Source organism: Mycteria americana, chromosome 3 (assembly GCF_035582795.1).
Source record: "Mycteria americana isolate JAX WOST 10 ecotype Jacksonville Zoo and Gardens chromosome 3, USCA_MyAme_1.0, whole genome shotgun sequence".
In the NCBI taxonomy this organism is placed as follows: Eukaryota; Metazoa; Chordata; class Aves; order Ciconiiformes; family Ciconiidae; genus Mycteria; species Mycteria americana.
In genome coordinates, this window is record NC_134367.1 from 114,600,223 (window position 1) to 114,617,140 (window position 16,918).

The 16,918-nt window shown below is 49.1% G+C and overlaps 1 protein-coding gene across 1 annotated transcript; it reads right to left on the reverse strand.

Moving 5' to 3' along the window:
* Window positions 1-5,489: 5,489 nt before the first annotated feature.
* DSTN (destrin, actin depolymerizing factor) lies at window positions 5,490-16,687 on the reverse strand. The gene is made up of 4 exons (XM_075496631.1): window positions 16,539-16,687; window positions 7,402-7,709; window positions 7,090-7,166; window positions 5,490-5,780 (listed from the first exon to the last, which is right to left on the reverse strand). The coding sequence occupies exons 1-4, from the start codon at window positions 16,539-16,541 to the stop codon at window positions 5,671-5,673; spliced, it is 498 nt and encodes a 165-aa protein (XP_075352746.1). The 5' UTR covers window positions 16,542-16,687; the 3' UTR covers window positions 5,490-5,670.
* Window positions 16,688-16,918: the final 231 nt, after the last annotated feature.

Consider the following 16,918-nt stretch of genomic DNA (forward strand, 5'->3'; position numbering starts at 1 on the left):
TTCCGGCGGGCAGCGCGCGCCGGGGGCCCGGCAGGGGGAGCGCCACGCGCGCCGTGGCGGCGGGGACACGGTGGCAGCCGGGGCCGGGCGCTGCTGCTCCGCGGCTGTGGGGTCAGGCCGGGCGTGGGGACGGGGCACGGCGGGGTGAGCCGGGCCGGCCCTGCGGGGAGCGTCCCGCCTCCTCGCTTAAACCTCAGCGCTCCCCTGTCATTTTGTCCCTGTGGGTGCAGCACGGTGGTGGTCCTCGGTCACTGCCCGCCTCTGCTCTCCTCTTCTTGCGGCTTTCCTTTTTCACTTTTTTCTCTCCCCCCTTTTTTCCCCCTTTGTCTTTTTTTGTTTTTTTTTTAAGCTGGTTTCTTAGGAAATGGCAGAGGCCACGTGACGGCTCGGTGCCTGTCTCCCCACAATAAAGCTGCTGAGCCGGGCGCTGACATCAGCGGGATTTGAGAGCGGGGGGGAAGAGGCCCGGGATCGCTCGGTCCCTCCGGGGTGCGCGAAGAGCCAAGGCCAGGAAGGGGGATGAGGGACAGACCTGCCTCCATTTTGTTCCCGGGGAAGGCAGTGTGCGCTCAACCTCTGTATCAGGCACCAGAGATTCCATGAGTTTTGAGGCTGGCTCCGGGGCTGTGGTGGAGAAGGGGTGTGCAGTCACGCGTGGGGGGGGCGGGGAGGGCGTGTGTGTGACCCATCTTTGACCAGGCAAGAAAACAGGGTCCTGCTGAATTCTGCCTGAGGAAGAGGCAAGCTGAGAGCCCCCCTCTCCCCCAAAACCTGCCTCCCATCCTTGTCCGAAGGAACCCTTTTATCCCACGCTCACTGGGGCTTTGCTGGTGGAGGCTGAGCAAAGGCTCCTGCACCCAGAAGTCGGGGCGCACGTCAGCACTGAGCCCAGCAACGCTCATTGCAGAAGTGGGCTGAGCACCGTTGGGGGTTCTGTGCTGAGCTGCAGGGGGGAGGGCCACCCTCCAGGTTTGGTGGGTGGCTCAGTGATGCCCCTCCATCACTCACTGCCTGCCCCTGCCTACATTTCCTTGCAGGATGGGAGGTGATGGAGCTGATGCACCTGGCTGGAGGGCTGTGTTTCCCTGCAGGGTGGTGGCCCCAGCCCTTTGCGTGGCAGTTGAGACCCCACACACTCATTACAAGCCCTGCTGCTGCCCGCCCCCCCCCAGCCCTGCTCTATGAGAGCTGTTGCATATGCGTAGGCGGCAGATCCTGCAAGCGCCCTGGGCTCTGGCAGGTCTGTCTCAGTAAGCAGACCTTTGCCCCACAGCCGCGATGAGCCTTTGCTTTCTCTTTCCGGCCTTTGTGATGCACAGGGAGGACCTCATGAGCCAAGGACCACTGGCGACCTCAATGCTGCCAGCATTGCCTCTCACCATGGAGCAAAAGTACTTTTGGCTTTTACGATCTCCAAAGTGAGGGGACACCTGGATTTTACCAGGATTGCAAAAAAAACCCCCACCCAACCCATAGGCTGGACCAAGCTGTTGAGCATATTGGAGTGGCCATCACCCTCCCAGACAGCTCTCAGTGGGAAGGGGCCCAGAGCAGCAGGCACAGCGAAGTGATGCAATCCTTTGGTTTTTCAGTTTTTTTTTGCTTTTGCAACAATGATTTCCTTTATAGTGAGCACTTGTGCAAAACAGAGCACATACCCAGGCGTTAACACAAGAGCAGTAACAAAGCCCCCAGCCAACGCAAGGATGGCAGCCGGCATCCCGAGCGTGCTACAGGGCAGGTGGGCTCTGATGGGGCTCCAAAAGCCACACAGTGTCACGATTTGGTGTCCCCAGCATGGGGGGACATGGTGCCCTTCCAGGACACGTTGCCAAGCTGACTGTTTTAGGAAGAAAGAGAGAGGCTGATCTTGTTATGCAAAGCTGAAAAAAACCCTATGTCTCTTTGGACAAAGACGTTTAGCTTAATTTTCGATACCTGGAGTGGTACTGCTGGGACCTTCTTCTTCCCTTGGCACCTTGGTGGAAGGGGAAGGACATCCCAAGGGGCTAGGAGAAACCTGAGGAAACCACCACCATGCAGGACTGCGGACGGGCCAGCCCCTGCTCTCCCAGGAGCTGGTGGGATTTTGCAACGTGCTTGCCCAATGGCATGGGCTTTGCCAAGGGTTATCATCTCCTTTCCTCCAGGCAAGGCACACTGTTGGCTTGTTACCTGTCAGCCTCTGACTCAGGGCAGGTACGATCGGCAGCCAGGCACCGGGGTGCTGCAGGCAGGTACTTTATTTAAAGATCAAGCAATCAAGTGGGGGTGATTTTTGAATGGAAGCGCTGGATCCTTCTGCTGATTTCAGCCAAGGCTGGAGTAACCTTTTAGCCGAGGTACATGGGCTTATAAAGCCATAGCTTAGACACTCAAGTTCACCTTTGCTGGAGCAGCTAAATTACATTTACACCATCTACTGCTCATACTGAGGCCTGAATTACCAGTCTCCATCTCCCATCTCCATCTTCTCCCCAGTGTAATGGACAAAAACGGCTTGCAGGAAACCCTTGCCTGCATGTGGACTTGAAAAGGTTTCTAGCAGCTCTGCTCCTGCTACACCTGAGCTGCGCTACCTGGGCTGCGGTCCTGCTGAGCTTGCACAGGTCTGAGCCATGTCTGTCATCTGAACCCCTTCACCTTTTTATTCTTCATGTAGTTCTGTAGAAAGTAATTTCTCTCCCCAGCAACCGGCCAAGCTATAGGAAGCATTCCTCATGTTGTCTCTCCCTGCTTGCCTTGCCTTTTCGGAAGGTCTGGGTGATTTGGGAGAAACCTTAACCGAAACGATTTGAAACAGTCACAAGAGGAAACATCTTCCCACGCTTTTCATCCCCTCCAACTGCAGAAGGGCAAACAATCTTGGAGGTGGTGAAGTTTGGCCCACTAACTCCATGATGTAGACAAGCCTGAAGCATTGTAGCTCTGAAGGTTAAGTTACTGCCAGTGCTGGAGTGCAAGAGTACTCTTCCAGTGAGGCCAGTGTAATACCTCAGGGCTTGCTGCAAGGGTCCTAAAAGTGGCCAAAGCCCCTTAGATCAGCTGAAGCTGTGGGACCACACCTAACCAAGGCCCAAAGTGCCACCTCAGACCTCTCATCCCTCAAAGTCCCGGAACTAAGGCACTTCATACCCAAGTCCCTGATCCAAGGGCTTTCATGTTGTGGGAAGTGCCCTTCTGCCTTCCAGGTCTGACATCCTTCCCCCTTTGCAGGGTCTCCTGCTCCATTTTCTAACCAAAGAAGGAAATCCCAGGCAAAAGTCCACCACGGCGTCACCTGGGCTGGATATCTCTTCGAAGATGCCCACAGTCTGGAGGCGCTCGTTATCAGCTGGATCTTGGCTGGGAGTTCCCTTTGTTTGTCAGGCTGCACCACTCCCGCTGCGTCACTCCAGTTTCCTTATTTCAGCCTGGACTTTGGACACAGACCACTACTGCAGACACCTAGGCAAGGAGGAGCTGTTTATGGGGACGATTACCCAACTTGGGAGAGCTCAGAGCTGACTGAAACACAGGCTAAAAGCACCCACAGAAACCAGGCCGGTGTGCTTCTCTCCAAATCAGAAAGCTTCGCTCTGGTGGATCTCTGCATGGGAGAAGCTTGTGCTCCCAACCCTGTGACCCGCGTGGGTGCCAAGTTAGAGCAAGCAGTCAATGCCTGCCTTTAATTAAAGTTTTAACCATGCAGCATGGCCAGAGAGGGCTCACGCCGAGTTAGGTAATGGACCATTATTTCCCTGGCCCCGCAGATAAACCAGCGCAGCGCGCTGCTCTGCCGAGGAGCTGCGGGGACAGTACAGCTTTCTGTCCCTGCACATCTGGCGGCAGCTTGCAGAGGAAGGGGCAGCCTGTAACAGCGTGGGCTTCATCAGGCCGGCCAGAGAAAGCTCCCTCAGTTCTTACGAGGAACACAGCACAAAATAACTGACATGTGCTGGGTTTCTCCTGCTCAGACTGCAAATACCAGATGTTTCCCAGGAGGTTCCCCAGCCCATGGAAATGGGGTCCAAAGCCTAAAGGAAGAGTCCAGGTGCTGCTAGGGAGCTAGAGCCTGCAGCAGGCTGGCAGTTGCTCAGCTGTGAGAGGGGTGCAGGGCCAAGGAAGGCAGCACCCTTTGCAGACAGATGAACCTGCTTTCCCCCCCCAACTCCCTCCGCCTCCACCAGCTCTTCCTTCCAGCCTGTTTCCCCCCATCCTTTCTCCCCCATGAGCAGCACAGGTCGGTAGCTGCAGAAGGCGTACCAGCTCCCTGAGCAGCTGGCTTACACAGGGCACCGGCGTGCTCAGCCAGCAGCACCAGCCCCGCTGCAGGAGGACTAATCCAGAGGCTGGAGAGGAATCAGTCACTGACCCAGGGGAGGGAAACCCCATTTATTTAGGCTATTTGAATTTGGCACGCACAGAACATATCACAGTAACGCACTGGAGGCTAAGGGTTTTTTTGTTGGTTTTTTTTTTTTTTTTTCCTCTACAGACATACAGGAAAACTCTATGCAACTCCCATGTACACATTACACAAAGGAAACAGCTTTAATCAACCACTGGTGAAACATGGAAGCTTTTAAGATCTCTGTGGCTGGCACAGGAATGTTCTCTACCCCCCATACAAAAGGCATTTCAGGTCAAACTTTCTAGTAGGTGACATTTCCATGCATTTCTACAGAATTAAAGAAGCTAACAGACAAAAAGCCCAGATCAAGCCGTATTAGTCAGGCTGATTGGTTCTACCAAGTTAAATCAATAGTAATTATGGACAAATGGACCAAGTGACCAAAGACTGGGGCTGAGAATACCACTTTTTAAGATGTGGTTCCTTCTCATTGTACTACCCATAACTGGAGAACTCTGCTATAAGCATCTGCATTTGTAAAAGCCTCAGAGCATCTGCTCTGCTACTAAGTATGTATTAGTGAAACTAAGGTAGTTCTAAATTAAACTATGTCAACAGAAAAGCAATTTTTATAGAATCACTCAGGCTGGAAGAGACTTCAAGACACTTCATAACAAGAAAATTGAACCTGCAGAACAAGTGAACCTTTAAATACTATTACTGCACAGTGAGTTTAGAAGAGAGTGGATTAGGAATATTTCTCCAGAAAAATGTGTCTATTTTATCTCTAAGTTCAGAATTAGCCTTTATTAGTACTGCTCTGCAACTGCAAGCACTAAGAATTTAACCCAGTTTTGGTGCCAACAGGTTGCTTTAGTCTAACTTTAACTATGGGTTTTAAGTTTTGTATTAAACTGTTACAGGGGAAAAGTTTTTGAGTTTGGCAATTTGGCCAGTAGCCTCAAAAAGGCTGACTGAATTTTGCTTGTTACAATTTAGAAAAGTAAGAACCAGAACCAGATTGTTCTCACCTCCCCCTCCCTTTCATCCCATGACACACTGCTGCATTGGACCACAATTTTTGGAGACCTTTAGTGTTAATCCATCAGGGACAGTATTGGGCTGGAAAACCAATGCAAATATTAATACACCAAGATAAATCCTTAGATTTTATTTATTTAGGGTCATTTGTACATACAAGCTACATCTCCAAAATCTACTTTATTCTACAAGACAGCTTCCCTACAGTTAGTGAAACCCTTGCCTAGAATGGTTGCTTTACATAACTGATATATTAAAACATGGAATGCTTGTAGAGTTGTGGCACTGTATGACATCTACACGGGACTTCCTTCAAAAGCTACGACTAGGGAGCCTCCTAGCTTCTCAGCAATGCAAGCTCGGTTGAGGTCCTCTGGCCCATTTGCTTGGCATTCATGCTTTATGCCTAAAAAAAGAGGCAAAACACTCAATAATGCACTATTTCAACATGCTAGTAATCAATCAAAGAAACATACTTGGTAGTAATATTAGAAGAGGCAACTGTTCACTCACGCAGGTAAGTCCTGCCTTCACTTAGGAATTTGGATGTTTTTCCCCTGATATGTCACAGGAGACATCTGGCTACACACCAAATATCAACATAGAAATACCAGGGAGAAAATTTTCACTAGATCAGTGCTCAGACTGTTAACCTTTTCATTGCAGGCTATCTTGCAAGTGAATCTCTCATTTCTAGTGCTACTCTGGATATGGCAGCTGAGGATGCTACACGCAAGCACGCTAAGATGGCTGACTCAGCTCCCGCTGGCTCTGGAGACGTGGGTGAAAGAATCAGTGGTAAGTTGAAATGCAGAGATGAGAAAGACTTTGCTGGTCTAAGGAATTAAGAGTGGTTTGTTTTTTTGGAGGGCGGGGAGTCCAACCCAAGCCTGTCTTATGTGGAGAAAAGCAGAAAAATCACAGGATTTCTTTTTTTCTTTTTTTTTCAGCTTCCACATTTGCAGCACACAGTAGTCTCCCTGGCTGATTCCAGTCCTGGCGGGTTGTCCTGTGAAGGCTGGTACTGCTGCACAGTGATCCTGTCAGTCTTGCGCACTGCAAGACTGTGGCCCAGGACAGCACGAGGAACTGAAGGGGGGGCAGTGCTATCTGGCTGCAAGCCATCGTAATGATCAAATTAGCACGAAATTTCTCAACGCTGCAGCACGGCGTTTACTCCTTGGTTAATGGTGCCTGACAGGCTGAACAGAACTTAGCTTCTCCACTTGGAGATGCGATGCCTTTTGCAATGAGTAAATCACAACCACATCTCTAAATCAAGTGAATTGCTAATTACTACTACTACAGCACAATAAGTTTATGTGATTGTGTATTTCAATAGACACAAGGCTGAAAGTCCTCTGCCACAGAGGCAGCTCTGCACAAAATCCAGCTCAGTGTTATGAATGTAATGATTTCTAGCCTTTATGGTGCAGATGTGCTGCTCTGTACAGTACAGCTACGGTGTCACACACTGCAAAGCCTGCTCTTGTCCTGAGCACAGTTCTAGAGCCTCTAAAATTCAGAGTCAGACAGCATAAGTTTTAGCCAGAGCTCATTTTAGCTCTGTCACAGGGCATTTCACCTGTGAAGTTCTCACCTCTCACTAGTATCTCAAAAAAAAAAAAAAAAAGCCAATTAGCCAACGGTTAAGCCTTGCTGTGTAAGCATTCTAGGGGCATGGCACAGCTAGGAGTGTTAGCTGTATTACATACCTTGAAACTTCTTTTTGATTGCATCCTTGGAGCTTGCGTAGATCATCTTACTTTTGAGAGGTGCTTGTTCTGGTGCCCTAATGGGATACACCAAAAAAGTGCAATTAGTGACATTTATTATCCAGCATAGACAGAAGCAGTGTCCTACCAATTACAAACAAGTGAAACATCTCATGGCTCAGAATACAGGCATCAGGCTGTCCAGCTCACTTTAAGCCTGCCATCTTGCCAGCCTGGACAATACAAATGCTCAGAGACCTCACCCACAGTGCTTGGACTGCATGTTAGGAATGAGTTGGGAAGATGGCTTACCACAAGAAAAACATCAGCTCTTCTTTTTTGGATTCCTTGGTCTCGAAGCTTGCATCATACAAGGCATAACGGCAATCCTTCTCAGGAAGCATCTGCACAAAGTGCTTGAAAGGGTCGGTAACTGTCACACCGACATCTCCCACCAGAATTTCTTTGCCTTCTTCCACAATAATGCACTTTTTGTCTGGACTGAGGCAGAAGATGACAGCCTTCTTCCTCTTCTTAATTTCCTCAGGCGTAGAGCACTTCCGCACTTTCATGTCATAGAAGATACGGCATACCTCATCGGCAACTTGTACTCCAGATGCCTGCAAAGACAAGAGCAAAGACCTTTAGGGCTACCACCACAAATTTTCAGAACTACATTATCACACTGCCTTAAATCCGAGGCTAGAAGACAACCTATACTGGCAATAGTCACCAGTGGCCTGAGAGTCTTGTCAGAAAAGGCTGCAAGCCCTCTTTTTCCAAGCCAAGTAAAGAATCTGGAGTCTCAATGCTGCCCACAGCCAGCTGCCAAACCAAAACTATTCCAAAGAAGACACAATCCTACTTATATTAGAACATTGTTTTGGGGTAGTTTTACACGCATGTCCACCCTTGTCCTCCGAGATTCATTTGTGGCAGATCCTTTGGCATTAGAGCAGCTTAATTTTGTTACCCATTTCAGGCTGGCTAGACAATCAAGTCCACAAGGATCTTCTGTTCAAAGTTTCCTAGCCATTTCTAGCATGCTTGCTAGCAGCTTTAGAACAGAGGTAAAACATGGCCGAATTCCATGCTTGTCACATGGATTTGGTTTAGAGATCAAGAGAGATGTAGTGGGGTAGTTGTACAGTTTTTAGCTGAACAAGCCAACTTTCAGAAGCTGCTCCAAAGTCAGTGTTTTAAAGGGAGAACTTGCAAGTCTAACAGTTAAAGTGTCTACTTCCCAGCAGTTCCTCCATCAGTTTTTAAAGCAAGCTGCCTTTTCAACTCCCCCCCCCCCCCCCCCCCAAAGTCTGATGGGAAATTCTAGTTACTTAGTGGTATCCTCCTGTGCTAGCTGTAATAGGAGGTGCAGATGCAGCATTACCAATCTAACGTTAAAGGCAGCAGCACAGAATAAAGAGGACAAGACCTAGCAAGAATGACAAGAGGCTGAACTGCATTTTCCATCTGCTGCTTTTTTGGGAACAAGACCAAAAAAAAAAAAAAAAAAAAAAAAAAGGAGAGGTGGCAGGGTAGAAGCATTTGTATCTGAGTTTTGTTCTCAGAGTGCAGCAAAGTTGGAGAGCTTAAAAGCAGCTGTGCAATAGCAAATACAGGGAGCTATACTGGCCAGTGGACACTGCTGGAAGGACATCATGGCCAGAGCAGTAAAAACCAAATTGCAGCCTGCCTAACACTCATCTATCTGTTCAAAATGCTGCATGCAGTGTAAGCAGTGAGATTCCTTTCTAATACTGCTTCTTCCCCCACTGGTTTTTGGTCTTCCAAATTCAAATGACATTATCCTCAGATATGCCAATTCATATCTCAGAACGAAAATCGCCCTCCTCCCTCTGTGTAAACTGCCACACGTCACTGTTACAAGCACAGTCAGCAGTACTAAACAGTCAGGTAAAGCATCATGTGAGATACATCAACTGAAAAAGACTAAAGGTTGTTCCTCATTTTGTTTTTCCTTAAGCTCAGCCCCAAAACATGTGCTTAATGGATTCATTTTGTGGGGGACATTGTACCTTGTCAGAGTGGAAATGTTCTAAAGAAACAGCAGAGTTCAGCTGCAAAACCAGGAAAATCAGTGGCGACGGGGAACTGCTTAGTGCTAACTTTCAAACAAGCTGTCCTCAAGAGATGGTTATTGACTGGACAACTACTTAATGTGGTTTGGTTTTTTTTTTTCTAAAGTCTTGACCAATGCCTACCACGCAGGACCTCAGATGAGCCCAGGTTCTCCTTTTTCTACCAACATCTCTTTCTATAACTTGACATCAGCTAACCTAGTGAAGAGAGGTGGCACAGCTGGCAGGATCTATTACCACGCAGTATGGCATCTAGATCTCCCAAGTGCTGGTCATGCAAAATCAGGGCAATCTCATACAGCAGTGAATCTGAGACAGAAGCTTTTCCCTAGCATGGAGAACAGTGCTCTTTAAGGGTTTACTCAAATACAAGGGGACCTCCCTCAAAATTTACAATGCATGGCTTGTGTATTAGGGGTAATCTATCCAGAATCCCTTGCACTTACTTAGGGTTAGGAGAACAGGGAGTAAATCACCATCCCTCAGCTGTCTGGCAGGCAGCCACCCTTCAGTGTATCTTCAGTAAGGCAAGGAAAGTAAGCAGAGAAAGCCTATTCCAGGATAAATTCAAGCAACAGTGCAAACATCAACTCGCAGTGACTCATTCGTATGTCACCTCCTACATACGGAGATACTGCACTTTGTCAGAGCGTGATTAAGAACTAATGAGGAATAAAGGTCTTTCTCCTCCCATCCCTGTGGTTGGTGTAGGCAAGAGCTCTCTGGGAAGACTCTAAATAACACAAGGTTGCCCTAATAAAGCAAACAGCGCAGTGGCTAGAACTACTCAATCATTCACTAAGGACAAATCCACAGTGAACTCAAGACAACCTTTTTGCCCTGTGAGGTTTGTCTTCTAACTAATGGCACCTCAGTAGCTGACAACAGGTGTTAAGACTCAGTTTTTAGTCACAAAAACTCAACATTCTAAGCAGAAAATGCTTAGAAAGCCTGAATTAGCATGGGAATGAGTCTAGTAATTGCATAAAAACAGTTCATGTCACCTAGCTCTACCTTTGTCAGTTCTTGATCTTTGCTCCAAGACCACAACAACTAATTCCCCTGCACCAATTCCTGTTCCCAAGAAGTTAGCTTTGACAAGAAGAGATTAATGCTCAGAGAGCATTAGCAGCAGCAGCAGCAACGGAGCTGCAGGTTGACGCAAACTGTGCAGTCAAGAGCATATGCTTGTGCTACTGCACAGCCAGAAACATGTCTCCAAGTTGGGAGACAAGTTGTTTCCTTATAAAGAAACTGAGCACTGCTGGCAAGTCAGTTCAGATTCCAAAAATGTTGAGAGCATTCAGTCTGGAAACTCAAAGTCCACTGTTAATCTGCAGCTGATAACTGGGACTGACCAGAAGCTGAAGGGACAACCGTAAGAACTGGGTTTTTTTAACTTTCCAAAGCAAAAGGCTCTTAGTAGCTGGTGCTACTCCTTTTCACAGCTGCTGTACAACCCCTGGATTCATCATGCAGGCTGACATTAGCAGCCATTATATTGCAAGAGACAATGCAGATTTGTTCCATCTGAGAAAACCCTATAGCTGTGTGTCACAGCATGGGTTGAAATGAACCCATATACTCCTGGTGCAACTAATTGCTTCCAAAAAGAGGATCTACTTTTGTAACTGTAGGACTCCCTCTTCAATCCTGGGCCTGTACCAGCCATGACTGGCTTCGTAAATATACTTAAAAAGGAAAAAAAACCCCAAACCCTAGGCAGCTTTTGTTGTAAGTTGGTTGCAACCATTCTGTGTAGGGCAGCAACAGAATGACTGTTAAGAGCACTGGAACAAGGAGAAACGCCACACTTGTAAATACATGTCCTCAATCGACATTTTAACTGTGTCTCTGCTGATTTGTCCACAATAATAGCTGGTAGGAAGCCTCCACCCCACCAGTAATGACAGGATACAAGTGTTTATTTGTTAGTCTGGATTTTCTCTCTTTGGCCCAATATCATTCTGCTCAGAGGATTCAATACAGCACATTCATTATTATTTTGTGCATTCTGGCTTGAACGCTGCAGGGCTACAACAGCTAGCCTGGTTCTGTTCCTTTTTCAGTATGAAAGCAGGTATCCAACTCTGGACTGGTACACGGGTGGCTGTTCATTGAGCAGTACATGTTGCAGGTACTTGTGGGATACACACAACCATTAGCTGGTGACATTTTGTTGTAAGGGACAGATAAACCCTGTAACACAGGCAACACCAACTTAAAACCATTCTCAGGACACAACTGCAGAGAAAAGACTACATTCAAGTAGCCAGCCTGTTTCCATAGATGTCGAGGACCTTAACCACAGGGCCTGTTAACCTCACTGAAACAAGGCAGCAGCAAGGAGGCAAGCCACCTAATTATCAGATGGTAAACTGACACCAGTACAGCATATTCAGGGACACATTAAGGCAAGAATGGACAGAGTAAGTTTCTCTGAGGGAATCAGCAAAAATTAGTTCTCCCCTAGTATCTCCATGCAACTATTGCAAAGGCAGCGTGTCTTGCAGGCAGCGTTGCCTTGTACATTATTCCAGAGCACTTATACCAGTATCCCCATTGTATTTTCATATAGACTGCTGTAGGCACATGAGGTAATGGTTGCATTAAATGCCTCGTCAGCATGCCCTGCAGTAACACAGTGGCTCTTATTCCCTACACAAAGCCATCGTTCCTGCCTTAAGTGCAAAGCACTGCAGAAGTCTTGTGAGAGCAGAATGCCATCCCTACACAGGGCAGCCCAAAGAGAGAGCCTTCTGTCTAGCAGGCTTCCAACTGCAAGAGCCGTCCCCAGCTGCCTCCACTAATAGCTTCCAACATTTTGCCTCCATCGCCAAGTACTCTATAACTGAAATTTAATCTAAATGGGGGAAGACTGAAGAATAATCCAAAGCTTTCTCAAGAAAATCTCTGTATACAGAAAGCCATTTCAGGAGCAAGACACATACCAGACACCTGATAAACTGGATTTGTAGCAAGCCTGCATTGAAACACAACTTTGACACAATGAGATTTGCCTTCTCTTTTGTTAGGAAGCACTGTGAACTCAGTATTTTCCTTGAGTATTTAAAATATTTTACCTAAGAAAAGTATTTTTCCCCCCCTCAACTGTAAGACAGCCAAGAAGACTTTAAACTAATGACTTAGTTTGCCTCAAGACAAGTTTGAAGGACTAAATTTGTTTTTAAGTATTGACAGTTTTACAGTGTGGGTTTGCTTTCCTGTGATCAGAACCTAAGAGCCCTCCATAGTGGTGTCTGTGCATGTGTTATCTACAGAGACATTTCAAGAACCAGTTCATGACTTGTTTTGTTTGGGAACCATGCACAAACATGGTATAAGCCAGCGTGGACTATCCACAGCTACTCAAGTGGAAACTTTTGCTTCTTGGAAAAGCATCAATTTTTCCAGAATTTGACACCAAGAACTTAATAAAGTATGCCTTGTTTAATTGCAAAGGCAGAGATTTGAGAACACTGTGCTCCCATGTTTGCTAGCCACATTGCTGCCATATATTTGGTTCTCAGTTTCTTCAGTAAACACCTCGTTTCCCCTATGCTTGGCATACCATCCCTCCTATCTACCTTCAAAATCCCCTGCCACTGCCAGAACTGCCTGTGTAACCATGTGGCATTTCCATCTGACTCAGTAATGTGTCATAGTACATCTCTGCGACAAATGTTTTTTCAATTAAACCTATTACCCGACTGTTCTGGGACAGCAGCCTTCACAAAGCTGTCCCTTACATTGCCACACAATACCCTAGGACATCATCAGCACCAAGACCTTGAAGGGAAAGCTAAGCCAAGTTAATTGTGAGCGCACCTAGCAGACAGGGAGGGTCACATAGCCTGGCTGCAACTAACAGACAAGGAGATTTTGCCAGATCAGGCCTCTGAAAAAGTTGTCAGCTATGGCCAACAAGCCGACTGAAAGTGCGGGTGGTTAAAGATACACAGATCTTAAATACTGCTTTGCTTTTAATCTGTTATTTGAGCACTCAAGAAAACCCATCTGATATTAGCACCCCCACTTTACTGAGTAGGAAAGGAGGCAATGCATGGAGTGACTAGTTTACCTTCACCCCAAAGACCAGCACCAGTGTGGGAACACCAGTGACTTCCACATCCCAATAGGCCCATGTCCTCTGCTACCTACAGCCTGACAGACAGACACCTCCGTTTATGCCAGGCAGCCTATGCATCTGAAACTCCAAAGCTTCAATTCAGATCTGAAGCATGACAGGAAACATAACTAACTGCCTTTTTACTGCTGTTGTGTAAGAGGCCATTATTTGCACACCATAAACCAGCAAGAAGTACGGAGTTATTTGCATATCACTTGTAGGCAGATCTTGCCTGCTAGACTTGAGGGTTTTTTTATTTTGTTTTATTTGGTCTCTTCTGGGGGGAGGAGGGAAAGGAATCAAAATTCTATTCAGCTTTTTTTCCCTGCCAGTAAGAAAGGTTATCGCCTAGACAAGGAGAGATGACTAAGAAAGCAATTATTAAAAAAAGGCAGAAAAGTCTCCCCTGAATTCCTGGAGGTCACTTCCTCAGCTTTCAGCCAAAGAGGAAATCATCACCTTCTCCGAGCCACCATGAAGTTCACTCCTGATATAATTATCAAGGTAGGTAGAACAAGCAGTACTCGCAAAAGGCAATCCCAGCAACACTGCTGAAAAACAGGAACTGTGGTAGCCAGTAGCAGGGCAGAAGTTTTGAGTAGTACCCTTTCCTGTGTTGAAATGCATGTTTTTAAGGTAATGCGGGTGTAAGTTGGTACGCAACAGGACTCTTGCAGGAAAGCAAAGCTTCTTAGAAACACATTCAGCACAGAAATCAGCTATTATGAGCCCAAGCATCTGTAAGAATTTTCTCATGGCCCTCCGGGCACCTACAGCAACCTAAAACTTAAACCTCACCCTTAAAAACAAGCTCTGAAGGCCTGCTTTGGGCATCCCAGTACTCGTTACTGAGGTATCCTTCCTGAAGATTGCTGTGAATACTGAGCAGTCAGGCGAGCAAAAGGCTCTGAACAGCTTTACATGCAAGTTCTGGCTGTCTGCAGGCTCTCCCGCATGAGATTGCTTAGGTCAGCCCTTGCTCCCAGCAGGAGCCTCTTGATAGCGATATTCTGACAAGGCGAGTAAGAACATGCCAGACACCCACACTATCAATTGTCAGGAGGCTGTCATCTTGTATATGAGGCATATGTACCTTGTAATTACACATATTTGGGAATAGTATTGACTAACAACCAAGAAAAATAATTTGCACGGTCCTCCAAAGACCATGGACTCATTTAATCCAGTAGCAAAGAAACTGAACCTTGTGGCAAGACACAAAAGCAGAAAATCCAATGCTCTTTTGATACCAAATGATGCCCTCCTGCTGGCATTACTGTACTTTGCCAGAAGGCCTACACTCTTTGCCCAAAAGCAAGTTCATTTGCAGCAACTGGAAAGCATCTTAAAAAAAAAAAAAAACCCACCAGACCCTGTTCCAAAAAGGAGATCACTATGAGAAATACTAGTTTTGACTGACCGGGGAATTCTTTGGTTCTGAAGCAAGATGAAGCCTGACACACTGAGTAGTCATTCTAAACTAGGTTTGCGTACTGCAGAGGTGGTAGCTAGCTTGTTCAGACAAGCCTATTTTAAACCAGAGCTGCAAGTCTCGTCAGACTTTTAGCAGCTTCATCTGCAACTCCCATTAGCTCTGCTCCATGCTGCAGACCAGCCATAGATGCTTCAACTCAGATGTTATAGGAAGCAGGGAGATTAGTAGCACATCCTGTCTGCCAGGTCTATACAGACTAAAAGTTTATTTACTGGACATACCACGTGTTCAAGAAACTGATGGTAAATACCATGGGAAGGCCTCAATATGTAACTAAAGGCCAATAACCTAGGCAAGTGTGTCAAAACACACAAATGTTTGTTGCTGGACAAGTGTTTGTGCATGACTCAAGCAAAAATGGGACAGCAGTTAAAACTGTATGAGTGAATAACTCAAGTGAATGTGTCAGTCTCAGTAGCCCGAGTTAAATGGGGATGCAAAGTTTTAGTGTAGGCAAACCAACAGAAAATGAACCACCACGAAGCATAATAGCTATTTGGTCTATTCTGCCCCATTTATGAAAGGAGCCCCCTGGCATTTTTTTGAAAGCCAGAAAAAACGGGCAAGTCCGTGTGTACGTTTAATACACTTCTACGTTTCCTGTTTCCAGCATCATACCTTAGATATTATGTTTCCAGCATTGTATCTTCTCTGTGCAGAGAAGCAAGGCAAAAATCTCCCAAACCTCTGCAGCAAGTACCTTAAAATATAAGCTTCTTCGAGTAGTCGCTGCAAAAACGTGTTTGCTACGACCAGCGTTTTCCTTCCGTCGGTTCTGCTTCCCCCCTTTTGTCTGCTACCAGGACTGCTGACTCCAGCCGGGCCTGATTAAGGGCGGCCTGGCCCCGAGAGGCTGCGCACCGGGGACGGCGGAGCGGGGCTCTAGCTGGCGGGAGGATGGGTGCTCGTCTCAGCCGCCCCGCTCCGCCGAGGTGCCGCCGCCGTTTTCTAGGCCAGGCCCGAAACCCCTCAGCTTTGGGGAAGATGGCTCCCGCCGGGGGCCGGCCGTCGGGGCGGATGCGACTGAGGCCGCGCTTCCTCCCGAGCGGGGCACCCCCCCGGCCCCCGGGGCGGGCTCCCGCTCCCACCACCACCACCACCACCCCCCCACCCCGCGGCCTTTCTGCCAGGCTGCGACCTACTCCCCGCGCAGCCCCTCGCGTGGGGGGAGCCGCCGCCCCTCCCCCCCCAGCCGCGCCCTGCGGCACGGGGAGGGGCCGCGCATCGCCCCGCGGCGGCAGCGCCCCCCCCCCCCCCCCCGGCTCTTCCCGCTTCACTCGCTCTCCTCGCCGCCCCCCCGCAGGCGAAATGGACGCGCCCGCCCCTAGCGCCTGTGTGCGGCGCGGAGCCTACCATCGCCTCACGGGGGGACGATGAAAGCGAGAGGACAGTTCCATCGCCTCAAAGGGGGGGGGAAGTAACCTTCTGCCGCCTCATGGCGGGATGGGGGGGGCGGGGGGGGGAAGGGAGGAGAACGGATCCGCCGCCTCAAGTTCAAAGGCGAAAGGACCGGGGGGAGGGAAGGAGAAGGAAAGGGGGGCGCAACACGGTCGTGCCGCCGGGCACAGCAGCGGCGCCGGCCGGAGCGCAGGCCGGGATGCGGCGGGCGGGCGGTACCGACCGCCCCCTCCTCTCTTTCCCCGGGGATGAAGGCGAAGGAGGGGGGGAGGGGGAGAAGCGTAACGGCCCGCGCCCCCCGCTCCCCCGGCGGCGCCCGGCTCCCTACCATGGTGTCGGCGGGGCGCGGCGGGCGGCGGAGCGCGGTGCGGCAGCAGCTGTTCCCCTCGGATGCTGGGCGCGGCGCGGGCTCCGGCAGCAGGAAGGGAAGCGGCGAGGGCGCGAGCCGGGCGGAAACGCTGCCGACGTCACGGCCGCCGTGCCCGGAGGAGGAAGCGGTTGCTATGGTGGGAGCCCTGCGTGGCAACGCCCCGGACCCCTCCTCCTCTCCCCCCACCCCACCCGGCTCCGCGCGCACGCGCGTGTCCGCCCGCACCCGGGGGGAGGGGAACCCACGCACCCCCAGCCCCCCTCCGGCCCGGCCGAGGGGGTGGGCTGCCCAATCACGGGGGGGAGCCGCCGGGTGATTGACGGCGGTCACGCGCCGGC